Here is a 16,845-nt window from a genome sequence, read left to right as displayed (position 1 = left end):
TGCTAATGGCTTGGAGTTCCCCAAAGAGCTATTCAAAACAGAATGGAATGAACAAACTAAAAGTACCATTGTACAGCTTATAAATACATTTCTTAATAATTCATAACATTTGTTCACAGTTATTGTCTCAAACCTTTCTCTTCACAATAATATTGATGTATTCAGGGGTTATCTCAGTATATTTTGATTAAAGGTCAAGGATAGTAATTTAGAATATTATACCAATTGCACTGTGCTTTAGAATTTTTTCAAAAGTATTTTTAAAATACTATCTCATTTTCAATTATGGCAACCCAATGATGTAGAACAAGCAAGGATTTTTCCTGGTTTCCCTCCCAATCTCCGCCTTTGATCACTTGCTTATTTTCCAGATTAAGAAACTGAGATCCAAAAATGTAAGGTGACTTCCTAGCAACTTGACTCGAGGGTAGTACATTTACTACATTGAGTCTACTGAGTCATGGTCCTGGGTGCTCTCTGTTGACCAACAGGGGAATTTTTAATGTTTCATTCCACTGTCCAATGGACAGACCAGATAGTCAGGGTGAGAGGAGAAGGATCTGATAGACATATCTACTGGGAGAAAAATGTGGTGGTTCCTTTGGGTACATACATACACTAGTAATTGCAGCAAATTGTAGGAGAGAAATACATCTTTTGTAAATCAGCATGGTGTTTGGAGTCAATACAATCATCAAAAATAACTGGTTTAGAGCCTTCAAATGACAATTCTACTAGATGCTGTTAAGGGCACAGACTTGGTGCAGGGCCTTCCTGGGTTTGAATTCTAGCTTGGCATTTTACTGGCTACATTCCCCAGGTATGTTACTTAACTCCAGTAGGACTCATGTTTCTTCATCTATTAAATGAAGGTAATAACATCTGCCTTGTAGGACTGATAAATGACCTAATAGTGAATACTTTGCATGAGCATTATGCTAAGTGCTTTATGTGTATTAACTGATATACATTTCATAATAACCCTATTAGATAATTAATATAAACACTTAGCACAGTACCTGTCACATAGTAGAATCCGATTAATTTATTATACTAGATCCTTGTTAACCTATAAGAACACTGTCCATACAGTATCCCCGAATCACTTGGTTATTTAAATTTAAGTTAATTAACATTGAATAAAATTTAAAATTCAGCTTCTAAGTCTCACTAGCCACATTTCAAGTGCTCAATAGCCATATCTGGCTCATGGTACCATATTGGACAGCACAGATATAAAACATTTCCATCATAGCAGAAAAGTTCTATTGGGTAGTGCTAAATAAATGTTGACCTTGTTGCAGTGAAGATTTGATTTTGATCCTTGTTTCATTTTTCAAACAACATACACACCTTACTTCTTTCCTCTCTGTCTTGAAAAATATGGATTTCTAAATATACTATATACATGTAGTCCTTCATTTAGAAAGACACTTTGGTCACTTCACATATAAACTGGATATATAAGGTCCTGCGCATCCCCAGAGTCTTCTTCAAATTGGCTTTCCAGTAACAGCCAGTGATTCATATTGGTAGAATTTCATTCTGTCTCCCAATTCTATTAGGTCATATTGCAATTATGAGATGGTTTATAGTTCATAATCTGCATTCATACCAAGGGTAAAACCCTACAAAGACTGAGTCCATGACCTTGACTCCATTTCATAATAAATATCCAGGTAGTTATCAACTCTAATATCCTTTTGGGCTCTAGCAGGGTCTAACTCATGAATCCATGAGCTCTTGAGTACTTAATATGTGCCAGAAGCTGTGGAGGATACATTAACATATGAGACCCAGTCGGTCTTAAAATTTTTAATTTAATAAGGAAGGTAAAATTCATGTACACAGGCAAATGAGGTATCCAGCATTTCTAAATGTCTAAAATGCTATAAATAACTGCATACTAGGAGTAAGTACCATATTCTAACAACAACTTCAACCAGTGACAGACGTTTCAAAAATAAACTCGAAGCAGAAAAGCACAAATATCGTTTCATACTCTTTCTCAGGTGACAGTAAAATTATGCTGAATGACAAGTAAGGATGTTAAAATAATGTGAAAGGACAGCTTTTTGGGGAAAAAAAATGATTCTAAAAGCTATTGGTGGGCTTTTTTCTTTTGTTTAATAAATGTTTCTACCTACCTAAAAAGAAAACTTTTAGCATGTGAGTCATAATATATTAAATAGTCATTAAAGAGTTTGTATGATGTTATTTCATTTAAAAGAGGTAGATATATGGTATTTTAATCAAGTACTGAAATAATTTCTCATGAAGTAATATTAAAATCAGATGTTGAAGGCTTCTGGTATATAGTGTTTGCAAAAAATTTCCCTATGTTTTAATTATTCAAGCATGACTTTTAGGCTAATGAAGAAATTTTGGCAGTGAAGCGTACTAATTCAGATTAATCTTATAATCTTAGATTTAAACTTTTACAGAAATTGAAACAGAGCTAAGCAGCAATGTGGACCAATTAGACCAGTGAATAAAGATATGTAAAACAGCAGTGTGTTATTATCTCTCTTTCTGGTTATTTACCTCTTGATTCTCTTCTCTTCACATTTTTTTCCTATGGGATTCTGTAGATAACCAAAGCATCAGTAAAGGTTTCAAGACCACACCTTCTCTGGTAGAGCTTCTTATAAAATAAAAACCAAATTTAAATTTACAAAAGATTATTTTCTACCTATGTGGGAAATCTATATTTCCCTCAATTCTCTCTCAAACTAACTCTTTTTGTGTTAACTTACTTAAAAAGAAGTTAATCTACTGTGCCATAACCTAGTTACAACTTGAGAAATACTTGATCTGGGTCATAAATTCTACCTTCCATGAATGGTCACTAACAAAGGATTATGAGCCACAAGTGTTTGGTGAGTCTGCTATGGAGTTAATTGTTCATCCTTGGTTGAGAGCAGCATGTTTCCACATATTCACAGTTCTTTTTGTTTACTCCTGGGAAAATCTGGGGAAAATAATCCATGAAATGCCCATCTTGCTTAAAAGCAAAACATCTGTAGAAACCGAAGAATGTTGCTAGCTGAATTCACTAACTTAAAAGCCTGTATTTCGTCAGCTTTTCTCTTATTAAAAAATCAATAGCAATTATTATGGAAGTCTCCCAAAGAACATAGGGACCATTCACCCAGTTTAAAATGTTTATCACACCCATTTTTATATCAGATATTTCCAAGCACAAATCTTTCTAACTTCTCTACGTGGTGGCAAAGAGTGTCTGCTTCCCTAAGCATAACTATCAAAATAGATTTGGATTTAGTAGGGGAAGAGCAAAAGTAAAAAAAAAAATTAATATTCCTATCCTTTAAAAAAGAACTTATCTGTTTATTATCTGTACTAGCCATGCTTTTTCTTTCTTACTGCCCCAATTAAAGTTATAACCCATGTAATCTAAGCCAGGGAGGCACTTGAACCACATCTCTGTGGGTCAGTGAACAGACCTGACTAAGTGGACCCAGGTATGAGGCCATCCATACTCTGATGTGCAGAGTCACATCACTCAAAGCCTCTTCTCTAAGGAATGAAGCACATCAACAAGGGCAAAGTTAGCACTTGTTACCTTTAATCAGCCACATGAAAGGGAGAGAACTTGGGTTTGAAGCCATGTGCACTTGGCACCTGGTGTGTAGTGTGTGTGTGTGTGTGTGTGTAGGAAGGGATAAGTATAGGGTCTACTTCCCAAGGAAATGTTTGACAGAGCCCTAAATGAGCAGGTGTGAATTCAGAATATCCAGAGAAACTAGAAAGCAATTCATATCTAGGGAAGAAGCTTGTTCGTAGTAAATGGACAGTCATAGTGTGATAACGGGGGAAACTGCCACAATAAATACACACATGTCTCTAGAACTCTAAGTACAGAACTGATAAGATAAAACCTAATCTAGACTCTAGTTGCTGTTGGCAATGTATCTCCCTATGGTTGATTTTAAGTTTATTAGTTGGGGTTGAACTTGCTATCTATAGGTTTTAAATGCCTGACAGATATATTTTCATTCATTCACTCATGCATTCATTATTTCACAGACATTCATTAAGTTCTAACTACTTACAAAGCACCATGTTAACAATATAGACAATTCAACATGGAATAAAAACCTAATTTATGTTCTCAAAGAACTTAAAATCTAACGTGACAAACATACACATGACAAAACGTAGTTAAAGCTAGGCAGAAATAAATACTATGAAAGACATGTAACCAAAATAGGATTACTGTACAAAGAAAGCAAGTTATAAAATCTTATCAAGAGGATCTGTGGTGCTTTCAAGAAGGAAGATTTATTTGAGTTGAGCCTTCAAAAAGAATTTCAATAGACAAGGAAGGAGAGGAAAGGGATCCTGGCTGAAAGAAAAGTATAAGTGTCTGTGGAGGGTTAAAGAGCATGGGCATGACATGTGTGGGAAATGGGGGGAATCAAGTGCACCCAGTCTGTGGCACAGATGGAGACCCATGTAGACGGTGAGGTTGAAGTGATAGATCGCAGGTAGATTAAGAAAGGCATTTAGAACAGAATGAACATTTTGGACTTTTATATATAGTCACCTGAGAACCTAGAAGTTTCTTTGTTTTTGATGAAGGGAGTGCCATCATCTACCTTGGACTTTAGACAGATAACTCAGAAATTATGTAATTAGAGACATAGCAATTGAAGAACTAGAAAAGCGCTATTCAAGTTATCTAAGCAAATGAAGATGAGGAGCTGAACTAGGACAATAATTGCAGTGGAAAAGGGAATGAATACATGAGACCGTTGAGATGGTTTTTATAGAATTAAGTGATTGACGTTGGGAATCAAGAAAAAGAGAATCAAAGAAGATGTGAATTTCTTGTTATTTGGACAATGATGGCAGTGAAATATGAAACAGGAAAAAGGAGGAAGAGTTTATGGGAGAAGAAAATTTGCTCAAATTTAGATATCATGAATCTGATATCATCCATTGGAAAGACATCCATGAGGAAAGACAGCTGACAACTTCCCAGGACTACCTAATCCATTCCCATGGTTTCAATTACTATCTGCGTGCTAATGACTCCCAAATCTATATTCATGCTTTAGACCCCACCCAGCCCTCCAAATATATCCAATCACCCAGTTTTCTCAATTCTACTTCCTACGTATATTTAAAATATAATAACTTTTCTTCATTCCTAAACAGTCTACTAGTCCAGCCTCTTATTTGGCCGCACTTTCATCTATTTTTCACATATAACCATGATGATCTTTCTCGAACACAATTCATTCTTTTAATGCTCATCTTAAAACACTAAAAGAACTTTCCTTGCCATTGGGACAAAGTACAAAACCTTTCCGATTGCTAAAACATCCTGCACTACTTGCCTTTTCAGCCCCATCTCTTGTCGCTCACCCACAGGATACCCAATGTTCCAGAAAGCTATCCTGGATCTCTTCTGCGAACAAATGGAAGGTATCTTGCTCTCCTCTGTCCACCTATATATTCTATCCCCTCAGTCTGGGTGGGAAGAGTAGGAAAGGAAAACAGTTTCAAACCCATTTTTCTCACTTGAACTTCATCAAGTCAATCACAACTTCACCCATCCTCCATAGCTGTATTCTCAGTTTATCTATTATTTTTAGGATCAACAACATTGTTCTTAACTTCCCACTGCTGTAAAAGTGCCTCTGTTCCCAGAGTAGGGAATAATTTATTTTAGTCATGAGATACACTGATGATATTCTTCTTTTTTTTCTCAGGGTTCAAATTTATCTCAGAAAGGTCTATTTTTTTTTCTAAGATGTTTGCCTATAACTAAAGAGAATATTATCCCTTCAATCTATACTGTAATTTAAGCGAAGGATTTTTCCAAAGTTTGGCAGAAAAGATACCTGAGCCTTTGTACAATTTAATCTTTGTTTCATTGTTTTAATAACTTTTAGTAAATTCAATCACCACTTAACTAGGGAAAATTGTGTTCTTGTAGTATGAGTCATAGAGTCATGAAAGAACATAAGATTAAAAAGCAAAGGAATGGAGTCTAAGATTAAGAACCAGAAAGATGAGTTTTATTCTCTGTCCTTACACACCATTTGACCTGGACACTTCACTTACAGGTTTTAGGGCATTAAGTTTTTCTTCTTGAAAATAGGTATTGTGATATAATTTTTGTGTTATAATTTATATGTATCTCTATACTCTATAGAGTATTATATAGAGTATCTCTATACTCTATACTCTATTCTTAGTCATTAGCATTTGATTCTCCCAGAACATGTTGGATATTTTTTTTTTGGATATTTTTATATCCACTTTAAAAATGAGAAAATAGAGGTTCAAACAGGTTAAGAGACTTTTTCAAGATCATTTAGATTTTAAATGATGTGTCCAGAAATTCTGACATTAGAGCTCTTATTATTTCTAGTCTCCCACACTGAATATGTCTCTTCAACAAGAAGACAAGATGGAGATTTGATTTACATTTATTCTGAGGTTTTTTGTTTCTGTTTTACTTATCTTGTTTTGTTTGTGTGTTTGCTTGTGTTGCTAAGATGCTACCTGCAGGATTGCCTGAGCTAAGTGGAATCCAAGACCTGAAATATGTGTATAATAATCTTCGTCCACAAGACACAGACCTGGAAGCGACAAGTCATTTTACCAAGTAAGATTAGCAGTGAATGTGTGAGTATGCATGAATACAGACACATGTTTCACATTTGAGATGATTTTAGGGTGAACAGTCATTGGTATGAAGCTGTCATTTCTACAACAAGTTTGTGTCTTTTTCCCAAGGGATAGAAAAGGAGCAATGTGAATGTCTAGCAGAAGGCCTGAGTCAGTGTTTCTGTAGTAAGCTATTGTTTGCTAACCAGCCTCCTCATATAATACATTACTCAATAAGAGGTCATTGAAAAGAGCAAGAGCTGACATAAATAAATTGGTTGTTCTACTTGAACTATGTCCAGAAAAACAATTTGGATAAAAGAGATTTATGATGAGATATGGACTCACTAATTTCATCTCTAAGATGATACAAATATTGGAATATTTGGTGACTATCTTCTATTTTTAATATAGTTTTTATTAAGCAAGTCTGGGGCAACACTAGTGTACATCAAGTTCAGAGTCTGGGCACAACACAGTGATGATCGGTTAGACTCAAAATTATTGTCAGAAGGGTGGTGCATTTTATAATATAAGATTCTTTTGAACTTCAGTTTTTGAATGTATAGCAAAATTGCTAGCAAATTTTAGGTGCTCAATAAATGTTAGCTGTAATTATTATCCTAGTAAATATTTTAAATAGAGAAATACAGTGTTCTTTCCTATAATTTCTTGATATTGAAACTTATTTGAGTCTAATTTTTAATTTTTATAATATTTTCAACTGGAAATTTGGAAACACAAATTATAGTTTTTAACAGATACATGCTCTGCCCTTTTGAAGAAAACAGTACTTATAGTTCCCACACAGGTATTACTTTTCTCTCCTTTTTCCAGAATGTATAGTGCAGAATCTGTGTCCATTCCAAGGGAGTCAGGGGAGTTCATGGGGATGCATGTCCTAAACACTTGGAGAATTTCACTTTTGCAAGGAATCTCTGTTTCATGAACTTGAATGTATAGGCTGCTCTTGTGGTTGAGGAGAAGCAATATGACAGAATCACAGAATATTAGAGCAGGAAGAGCCCTTATAGTTAATTTATTCTGACAATAAATATGCAAACTAGAAAACCGAGATCCAAAGAATTAAGACGCTTGCCCACGATTAAAAGAAGTAGCAAGAAATAGAGCTAGGACTAGGGCCCAAAGCTAAGACTTTGATAGCATGCTCTAGGGTTTTTTCAACATTTACCGTTGGAAAGTACACATGATTAAGGAACTCCAGGCAGAGCCCCTGCCAAAAATATTCTTTCCTGCTATCTGGTTTGTTTCTGAAATTCTACCATTAGAAATTCTTTCGGTGAGTCTGGTAGGTTTTTTGAGTCTTGAAAATGCCCTTTAATAGTAAAGTTACCTCTGAAAGAAGCTTTTGTTTATATCCACTTAGAAAACTACAAATATTAGTTGACAACTGTCTGTGGCCAAAGACACTAGCTTGAAGACTGGCAGATCTGTCTCAGATCCTTGGTTTCAAGGATGAGGGACTCTCAAGTTGCCTCAACTAATGGAGACAAGGGACTTGTATGAGAAATCCCAAGGAAGGGCTGACAGCCTGCCTCAGGAAAAGCAGAAGGACATCTGTCACAGAGCCTGGAAGGTCCTTCGGAGTTCAAGAGAGCTCTGGGGATCTCATGAGTAGGAATCAGCCTTTCAGTCTAGCTGCCATCCCTTGTCCCATTAACTATACCCGAGGTGGATGGGTGAACATGGTACCAAAAATAGTCCCCTCAGGCTATCCCATCAGGGTCTGACCGGGATGCCTTTCTTTAAAGTGGGCGGCAGTAAGGCAGGCACAATTATTGACATGTCATTGAGACAGGGTGGGGAGATAGGGGAGGAGCATAGAGAGGGCCAGGAAAGGTGGAGGTTAAAAACGTGATTGAGCTGCAATCACGTGTTTGATATGTCATTGCTTGGACAAAGCAATCATAGTGCTGCAGTTCACAAATTGTCCCTCCTACAATTTAAAACAAAGGAAAAAACTACATATTGGATGAAAAAAGCTCTTTCAGGCCATGGCCACAGGAAAAAGGTAAATAGGCTTTATTTGTCTGCTGGAGTCCCATCCCTCCACGTCCTCCAACTTCATCTGACACACTCAGATCTGTAAGGGGCAGAATCTTAGAGATGGGTGAGCTTGCCTCTGTTGACTCATGCTTCCCTTCCTGTTTAAGAGGATGTGAACTAATACAGCAAATAGAGCTGAAGCCAGTATCTTCCTAGCAGTGAGCTAGACCTCATTATCCTGCCTGCATATCTCTGCCAGGCTAATTTTCTCACTTTCAGATGTTATGTAGTATGTTCTGTTAATTAAACTTCTTTCTACAACTTTATGGTAAATAACTTGTTCTCCATGGCAGACTTAAAAGGCATCTAGTCATCTAAATTAGGGCACGTCATTTCTCTTCAATAATTGTCTTTGACTTGCCATTTCTTACCTCTTACTTTTGAGGACCTTATAAATTTGATTTTCTTTATCAAGGTTCATCCACACCACCTCTATTATTCCCAGATGAATTCTTGTCAGGATAGATCACGTTGTCAATATACATTCATTCCTGCTTTGTCTGTTTAACTCACTTGCATAGCCTCATCAAACACGCTCCCTAAGAATCATAAAATTACTAGAATAGAGGGGGGTTCTGATCTAGGTCTGATTCAGTCCTACCCATCCCTTGAGACTCTGGACCTCATCCACAAAATCTTCTCAGATTATTCTAGTACCAACTCCTCTTTTCTTCTTTAATTCTACAGAACATGAATTATTTCATGATATGCTTCATTTATTACGGAATTACATACTGTCTAGTATATCACCTAAGTAAATATGCTTGTTGGTTATATCAGTATGTCCCAAGTAAAGCAGGGGACATATTCCCTCTTCCCCACTTCCAAAAGTCCAAAAGTATCTGAATGTGAAACAAGTTCTAGTCCCTTAAAATGTATTAAAAAGTTTAATTTAACAGAAAATACAATTTAAACATGAAACATTAAGTGTATAGAAGTCATATAACAATGGCTAACATTTAATACAGTGCTTCTTATATTTCAAGCCTTACTCTAAGTACTTTTCATACAGTAACTTATTTAATCATCATAACAAGTCTATGAGGTAGTATCACTTTTATCTACATTTTTAGATTAGGAACTTGAGACCCCAGAGAAATAAAATGATTTGCCAGAGGATATAGCCTGCAGGAGACAAAGCCACAATTCGAATCCAGGAGTCATGCTCCAGAGTGTGGGGTCTTAAATTCTACCCTGTGTGCTCAAATCCACCCCTCCCATATGCAGGCTTCCGGGTATGTGCTGCTTCATAATTCAGACCACAGTTTTCTCAAGGTTCCTCAGAGCCCATGTTGGCTGCAGTTTCACCAAGGTGACCCTATAACCTTCCTTGGGCACTAATCCTCCTTCCTGAATATCCCGAGCCTTGGTGGACAGAGTCCCTTCCCAGAACTATTATCTCTGTGCTACCACCAAGTGTCCCCTGGGTGTTTGGTTCAGGATCTGCTATAACGACTGCCCTGGGAGACCCCCATGGGATAATTTGACTAATGATGCCAAGGCTGTCACCTTCTTTCTTTTTTCTGTTTTGGCCCATTACCAGGTGCCTTGAACCTCTCTATATTGTTTTCCACTTTTCTTCTCAGAGAAATCTCCCATGAGACTCACCCTACCATTAATTTCCAAGAGCCTGTCTCAGTAGTATCTTTTATGCTAAAATCTCAATTATGTACCTTTATTTTTTAGATATGATTTAATATGTTTTGAGATTTCCTTTTCAACTCTTCTCTAAGTTCCTTGGTCAGCATATGTAGATCAAATGTTGAGGATCTTTTCTATCACACATTCCATCCAGCACTTTGAAGAACCTATTATTGAGGTTCAAGAAGCCTCAGTTGAATGTGACTGTGATTCTTTACCATTTAAAAAAGTTACTTAAACTCTCTGTTATTTAGATATTTAAAATTCTAAAGAAAATTATACAATATTTCTTTTGTTAATTCTTAAACATTATGTATAGAGTGAATTTATAAAAGTAGGCTGGTGAATTAAAAATAATAAGGGAACCTTAAAAATTATGTGCACTTGTTTACTTTTCTGTGTAAATAATACTGTTATCTTAAGCTATGTTCTCTGACATTATATGGATATCAAAACTTAAGGAAAAACTTGAAGTGTAAATGTCAGTGCACATAATTTACCAAAAAAGAAATCAAGTTCATTAATGGATCCAACATTGGTCTTGGTGCTTCAATGAGTGTCATTAACTCGGATATACTTTTGAGAGGCCCCGTATATTTAAATACCTTGTTCTCTTTGTTCTGAAATGCTGAAAGTGTTTTATGCCACTTTTTATTTGGATACGACTAAGATACAGATAAAAATGAGACAAAAATCCACCCACTCCCACCACCGCCACTAAGCTCACAGATCTGGGTCATGAATAAGGACTAAGCCATCTGAGACACATCATGTGTGGATACCTTAAGTGCCCTAGTCCTGACCACAGTATTAGCATTAAGAGGCTGCCCCTCTTGACCCTGTTTGAGACTTGAAAGAAAGAAATGGCTTTTCCTGCCTCTCTGAGGGAGTCCTCTATTTATGAACAATACAGGATCTTACTTCACTCTTGGGTATTCACATTCTGGGTTAAGAGCTGATCATAAGCGTTTCAGAGGATGCTGTACTCTGCGTGGCATTAAAAAATTATATTACAATGAATGGCATTTAGAGAAAAATGAAAATAAAATTGGTTTACTGGACACAAAGGTTTTTCACATCATTGCCAACTCCTCTCTCTGCTTCCCTTACTTTTTTAGTCCCCTTGCAGCTGAGTTCTGTTGAATAGAGTCAAGAAAGTATCATGACTCAGTCCCTGCAAATTGATATTCTCATGTAATATCTCTGCCGAGCCCACTGCTAGGCAACAAAGGCAACCATCCATTAAAATGCCGTCCAAATGGGTTGTTTCAGAATTTTCAATCACTCTCACACCTCGGTTTAGCTGTCTTTAGAAACAGATAACCTATTTCACAGACGAGACTCGGACCATTAAGCATAAATTTCCTGGCCTACCTCCCCTCCCACATGCAGATTATGCTTTTTACTTTACCCATTTCCTCCTCCAGAAATGTGAGAAGAAATTTTCCATGTATTCCCATATATTCCATTTGGCCTGCCAGGCAGATTCTTTGGTTTAGTAAGTATAAGATCCCCTACTCTTCAGCTAAAGAGAAGAGCAGCTTGAAGACAGCTTGAAGCAAAACAAAACTCCAGACTTCAGAATAACAAATTATTTGCATTAGTGAGGTATTTTGATAGCAAGAACTAGATTCTATCTGGTTTCCTTGGGGAACAGGGTGTACGTGGACTCAAACTGTAACGTAACAAACTCCAGAAACCAATATGGCCGATCAGTTTCTAAAGGAAATGAAGACCTTCTCCTCTGCTTATCTCTACCTAGCATATTCTACTTCTTTTTCCCTACTGGCCAGTATTCTCTGATATAAATTCCAGAGAGAGACAGTCTAATTGACTTAACTAGTTGCCTTTGACCCTACTGGACAGGGTCCTTCATGCCAAGCCATCATGGATTCTGTTGCCCATCCTTATTCTTAACATGGGCCACCCCATCACAAAGAACAGCCTGGAGCTTCTTCTCTGAACTTTGAGCTTTAGAAAGAACAGTCTTAATTATGAGGGGCCATTGGGAAGAGCAGACACAATGACTGTCCCAACAAGTACAACTGTGAAGCTGCTGAAAATGTTGATAGCATCCAGAGAGAGTGCTTCTGGACTTCACTTCACAAACACAGGAGTCAGAATCTCTGAGCCACCTAGAGTGTGCAGACACAATGCCAGAAATTCCCAGTTTTCCCTGTATTCCTTCCTGTTTATTTCTCACGGCTATAGGGTGAGACAAGACTCTTTATGCTCAAATGTCTCAAAACATAATTCAATGGCTTTCTATCTGGTTTCTCTTCAGAAATGAGAAACGGAGTACAGGACAGGAATGCAGATCCCTGGGTTCTTTTATCATTAAAGTTTCTTGATTTTTTTTTAGTACTTTGCAAATTGTCATCTCATGGATTGTTGTAATTCCATAAATGTGGGTCAAAGTTTTTCTTTGCCTTAGCTTAACCGTGGATACCTACAGAAATAAATACTCGTAAGAAAAAACAAACAAACAAAAAAACAGAACCTAGAGGAACTAACAATCATGACGTCCAACTTTCCTTAAATGAAGAAAGCAGATTCAAAGGGAAATGCAAGTTAAAATAAGTGGCATTTCTCCTTTCGTTTTGATAGTTTCCCATTTAAAAAAAATTCATTATAAGCACTAATCTGAACTAAATTGACTTTTTAAACTACGTTTTTTAAACTGCAGATATGACAGCTTTTACAATACATCAATAAAATAAGGTAGCTTTTGGAGGGGAGGTGAGGATAAAAGCCTGGAATGTCATTTCACTGGCATAGTACTTATACATAGTAAGACCAGCCCATCAATATTTCCCTAGTTTCTTTATTCCATTTGCTCTGATTTGGCTAAATTTTGTAAGGAGCCTCCATAAGAAAGTGTAGGAATTACTTATTGTATTCAAAGCCATGGAGACTGGAATTCTTGTTTGTATGCAGTTAGGGGCCTGTGATGACATTTGCATAAGACTTGCTGACCTTGTAGATGAATTATGAACACTTGAAACTTCAACTTGGAAAACAGCAAAATCTTTCATTTTTTAAGCCAAGTTCTAAACTATGAAGCAGGAGAAAAAGTGAAAAGAAAAGAGAAAAAGATAAGAAACTCTAAAGTTGCCTCTTGTTTTAATCCCTAACATCTCTTTCAAAAGGATTTGAAAGAGGATTTCAAAAGAGTTTACCACAAGTCAGTTTTCACAGAACCATAAATCTGTACATGTGTATTCCTTTGTATCTCTCTATCTGTAGTTTACTACCTTTTGGGCTCATATATATATTCATTTTTTTACTTATTTGGTAGTAAGCTTTCTGAAATAATATTTGCATAATATTATTCTATTTCCAATAACTTTTTATATGTTACTTCCTTTGATTCTATCGATAATCCCAGGGAATGGCATGGTCTAGTCATCAACTATGTTTCCTAGATGAAATGACTGAAAGCTAATTGAATTTCTTGGACCACGGGCAGAACTGATGAGTTCAAAAGAGAACAAAATTGATTTCTTGCATAATGGGTGCTCTTCCCAGGACCCTAAACAAAATCATATGGAAAAAAAAGTCCTACATACAAAACTGATAATCTCAGATAATATAGATGTTCTTTAACTGTAGTGTCTTTGGATTAGTTGAAAGAATATGGTAAAAAAAATCTAAATGCTTAAAGTTGTGTTTCCCAAATTAGGGTACCATGCCATCAAAGCTACAAGGATTAACATGAGATACCCTTTTTTAGTATCTGTTTTCTTTAAAAGATTAGAACATGAAGCTTAAATTTTTGTCTTCACACAAATGTACATACGTGTTACGTAAATATGCAACCAAAATCATCAGGTGCTCTCTTTTCCATGTCAGACAACCTTGAATTTTTTTAAATAAAAGTGCATAGAGAGGAACTTTTTAAAAAATTGTGTACTAAGACTGCATCAGCAATGATTATTCATTGAATTCATTTAAAATGTTAATTTTTTGGTTAAAAAACATTTTGAGTAATTCTGAATACTTATTGGTCCAATATAAATTTGTAACAAAATAGGAATTATCTTGATAGCATATTTTATTGGTTTAGCTATGAGAAAGTACTAGTCAGATATATTATAGATTACAAATTCAACACTGAACCATTATTTTTCTTCATGGAATAAAAGAAATTATGACAAAGTTGTATTAATTCATTGTTCCCTCTGAATAGTTAAGAATGACTCTCAGAGCCAGACACTCAGTAACTCCAATACAAAAAAGAAAAGGAAAAGTAATGTCTTCTTTACATGTGCCAAAATCACTCACTGCAGCAAAAATGAAGTTTGAGAGTTAGATGAAGAAATTTGTTCATGGGGAGTGTGAGTCACTTGAAACTCTTCCATTTATATATGATAAAATTACAGTGTCAATGGTAAAATAAGAACATTCTCATGCAAATTCCTTCACAGAAGAAGTCACTTGAGAAATATTTCCCTGTGACTCTTAAAGAAACTGACCAGTGAAATAGGTCAGTGTTCTATCAAACCGCAAAATGATATCAACGACTTCAGCAACAGAAATATGCTCTTGTTGAAATTCCTGTCAAGGGTTGCCCGAGAACCTTCTCTTGATCGCCACTCCACACATTTAGGCATCTCTCTTCAATGGTTACTCTGATGTAGTTCATGAAGCAGTTGGAAACGTTTGCCAATTATGCTCTAATAAAGGTGTTTAAAAAAAAACGAAAAGAAACGTTTGCCATTTGTAGTCACATATTAATATAAATGTGAGTTCAAAAAATATAATATTTAACCTGAGGAAACAAATCTGCCTATAGGCTAAACCTGATGTGAAAGATTAGACATCTTGGATTTAACCCAATTTTCTGAGACTGATAAACTCCATTGCCCATTCACACACACATAGCTAGGAAACCTATTAGTAGCAGTTGTTTCTGATGATAAGCAATTTAAAATATTTGTATCCTATAAAAAGGCACATCTGTTCTGAAGTAGGATACAATTTGTACACATGTTTAAGATGAGACCTATGGCTTAAGAAATTTTATCTTAATGTATGCCCCTTTGGACTGTGTTCCCTAGATGCAAGAAATACTGTTAATTTTTTTTTTTTTCTGTCTAAGGGTTATTCCTATGTAAAAATTAAAGGATTGTTGTTTTAGTGACTTTGTTCCACCTGGGAATTCCATACTCATTTATTGGCTTATTTTTCACTTAAAGACAAAGTTGGAAGACTGTTCATTATAAATAATCCACAATGAGAGCAAAGACTTTCTAAATGTGTTAGAATTTTTCCTTGCTACTTTCTAAATGATGTCACCTTTGGTATGCATTTAACCTCTCGAGGTCTTTTTCTTATCTGTTGCCAAAATAATTTTACTGCTCACCTCTAAGGATGAAAAGATTAACATAAGGCATTTAGTGCAGTGCCTGCCAAAGGATATATACTCCCTGAGGGCAGAAATCTGATTTCTCTCCTTCACCTCTATGTCCCAGTACAAAGAACAGTGCCTAGCAGGAAGTTAGAAGTGTTTATCAAGACTGCCTGGAGGATTTCCTTAGGAAATTTGAGAACTGAATCCTTCTACATGCTGCTTTGGATTTATAACATAAGGATACTCCAAAGCATAATCCAGCTGAAGCTGCCATTAAAATAGATAAATCAGAGAGCTGCCTCTTGGATAAATCAGATCCTCGTAGAGGCCTGAAACTTACTGCTTTCAGGTCCCCAGTCCTAAATTGGGTCATATTTAACAACATTATTTTATCTGACCTGTTAAATCTGCCACTTGAGAAACTGGAGATGCATTTAGATGAAAGTCTGCATTAAAACTCTAAGTTTATCGTAAAAGTTCATCCTTCATCTCCAGTTTTCTTGCATCTTAACTGCTGGGCAATGTAAGAATAAGGCCTAGACATAGTTGAGATTATGTGAGTGTGAGTACATCAGAACTTAAGATTTATGGTTCATAAGCCTACCTTCATGAAAAGTGAGTACATGCTATCATCCTAGAGCTTTCCACCTCAACACATAAAATATGCTCAGTAACTATTTGTTGAATGAGTGAGAGAATGGTAGGGTCTCTGTAAATCATGATTAGTATTATACTCTTACTGCTATTATTACCTTCATGTCTTTGAACTACTGATAAAGAAAGAAATGAATGTTTTATACTGCACTATGTACCCATAAATTCATAAAGTCAAAGGACATCTTTAAAAATAATGAACACTGTGGAAATGAATAATGATCAGGGTCATATTTTAACCCTTCGTAGCAAATTTTGTCCAATATTGATGTATAATAATGGAAAATTTTGGATTTTTTTTTAGGTCTAATACCAGAACAAGATAAATGGGCTTGAAGTTTTATAAAAATGAGGGGGAAATTATTAAACATTATTGAACTACATTTTTAACTTTGAGGGCATGGCTGATTTGTTGTAAAGAAGGCATTGCTTGGTAACTTTGATAGATGCCAACCAAGAAAAGCAGTGTTTGATTACATTCAACATCT

At 35.9% G+C, this 16,845-nt stretch overlaps 1 protein-coding gene across 2 annotated transcripts in view; it reads left to right on the top strand.

Moving 5' to 3' along the window:
- Positions 1 to 16,845, top strand: part of PIK3C2G (phosphatidylinositol-4-phosphate 3-kinase catalytic subunit type 2 gamma) — a 398,571-nt gene that overhangs the window by 281,565 nt on the left and 100,161 nt on the right. For both annotated transcript variants that reach the window (XM_082421031.1, XM_082421032.1), the window contains one exon: positions 6,531 to 6,640. In XM_082421031.1, the coding sequence (XP_082277157.1) occupies positions 6,531 to 6,640 (110 nt within the window). The remainder of the gene's footprint in view (positions 1 to 6,530; positions 6,641 to 16,845) is intronic.

This window comes from Balaenoptera physalus (genome assembly GCF_965194825.1).
Source record: "Balaenoptera physalus genome assembly, chromosome: 13".
Lineage (NCBI taxonomy): Eukaryota > Metazoa > Chordata > Mammalia > Artiodactyla > Balaenopteridae > Balaenoptera > Balaenoptera physalus.
The sequence above is the reverse complement of the archived record's forward strand: the minus strand, read 5'-3'. Positions and strand labels throughout refer to the sequence as shown.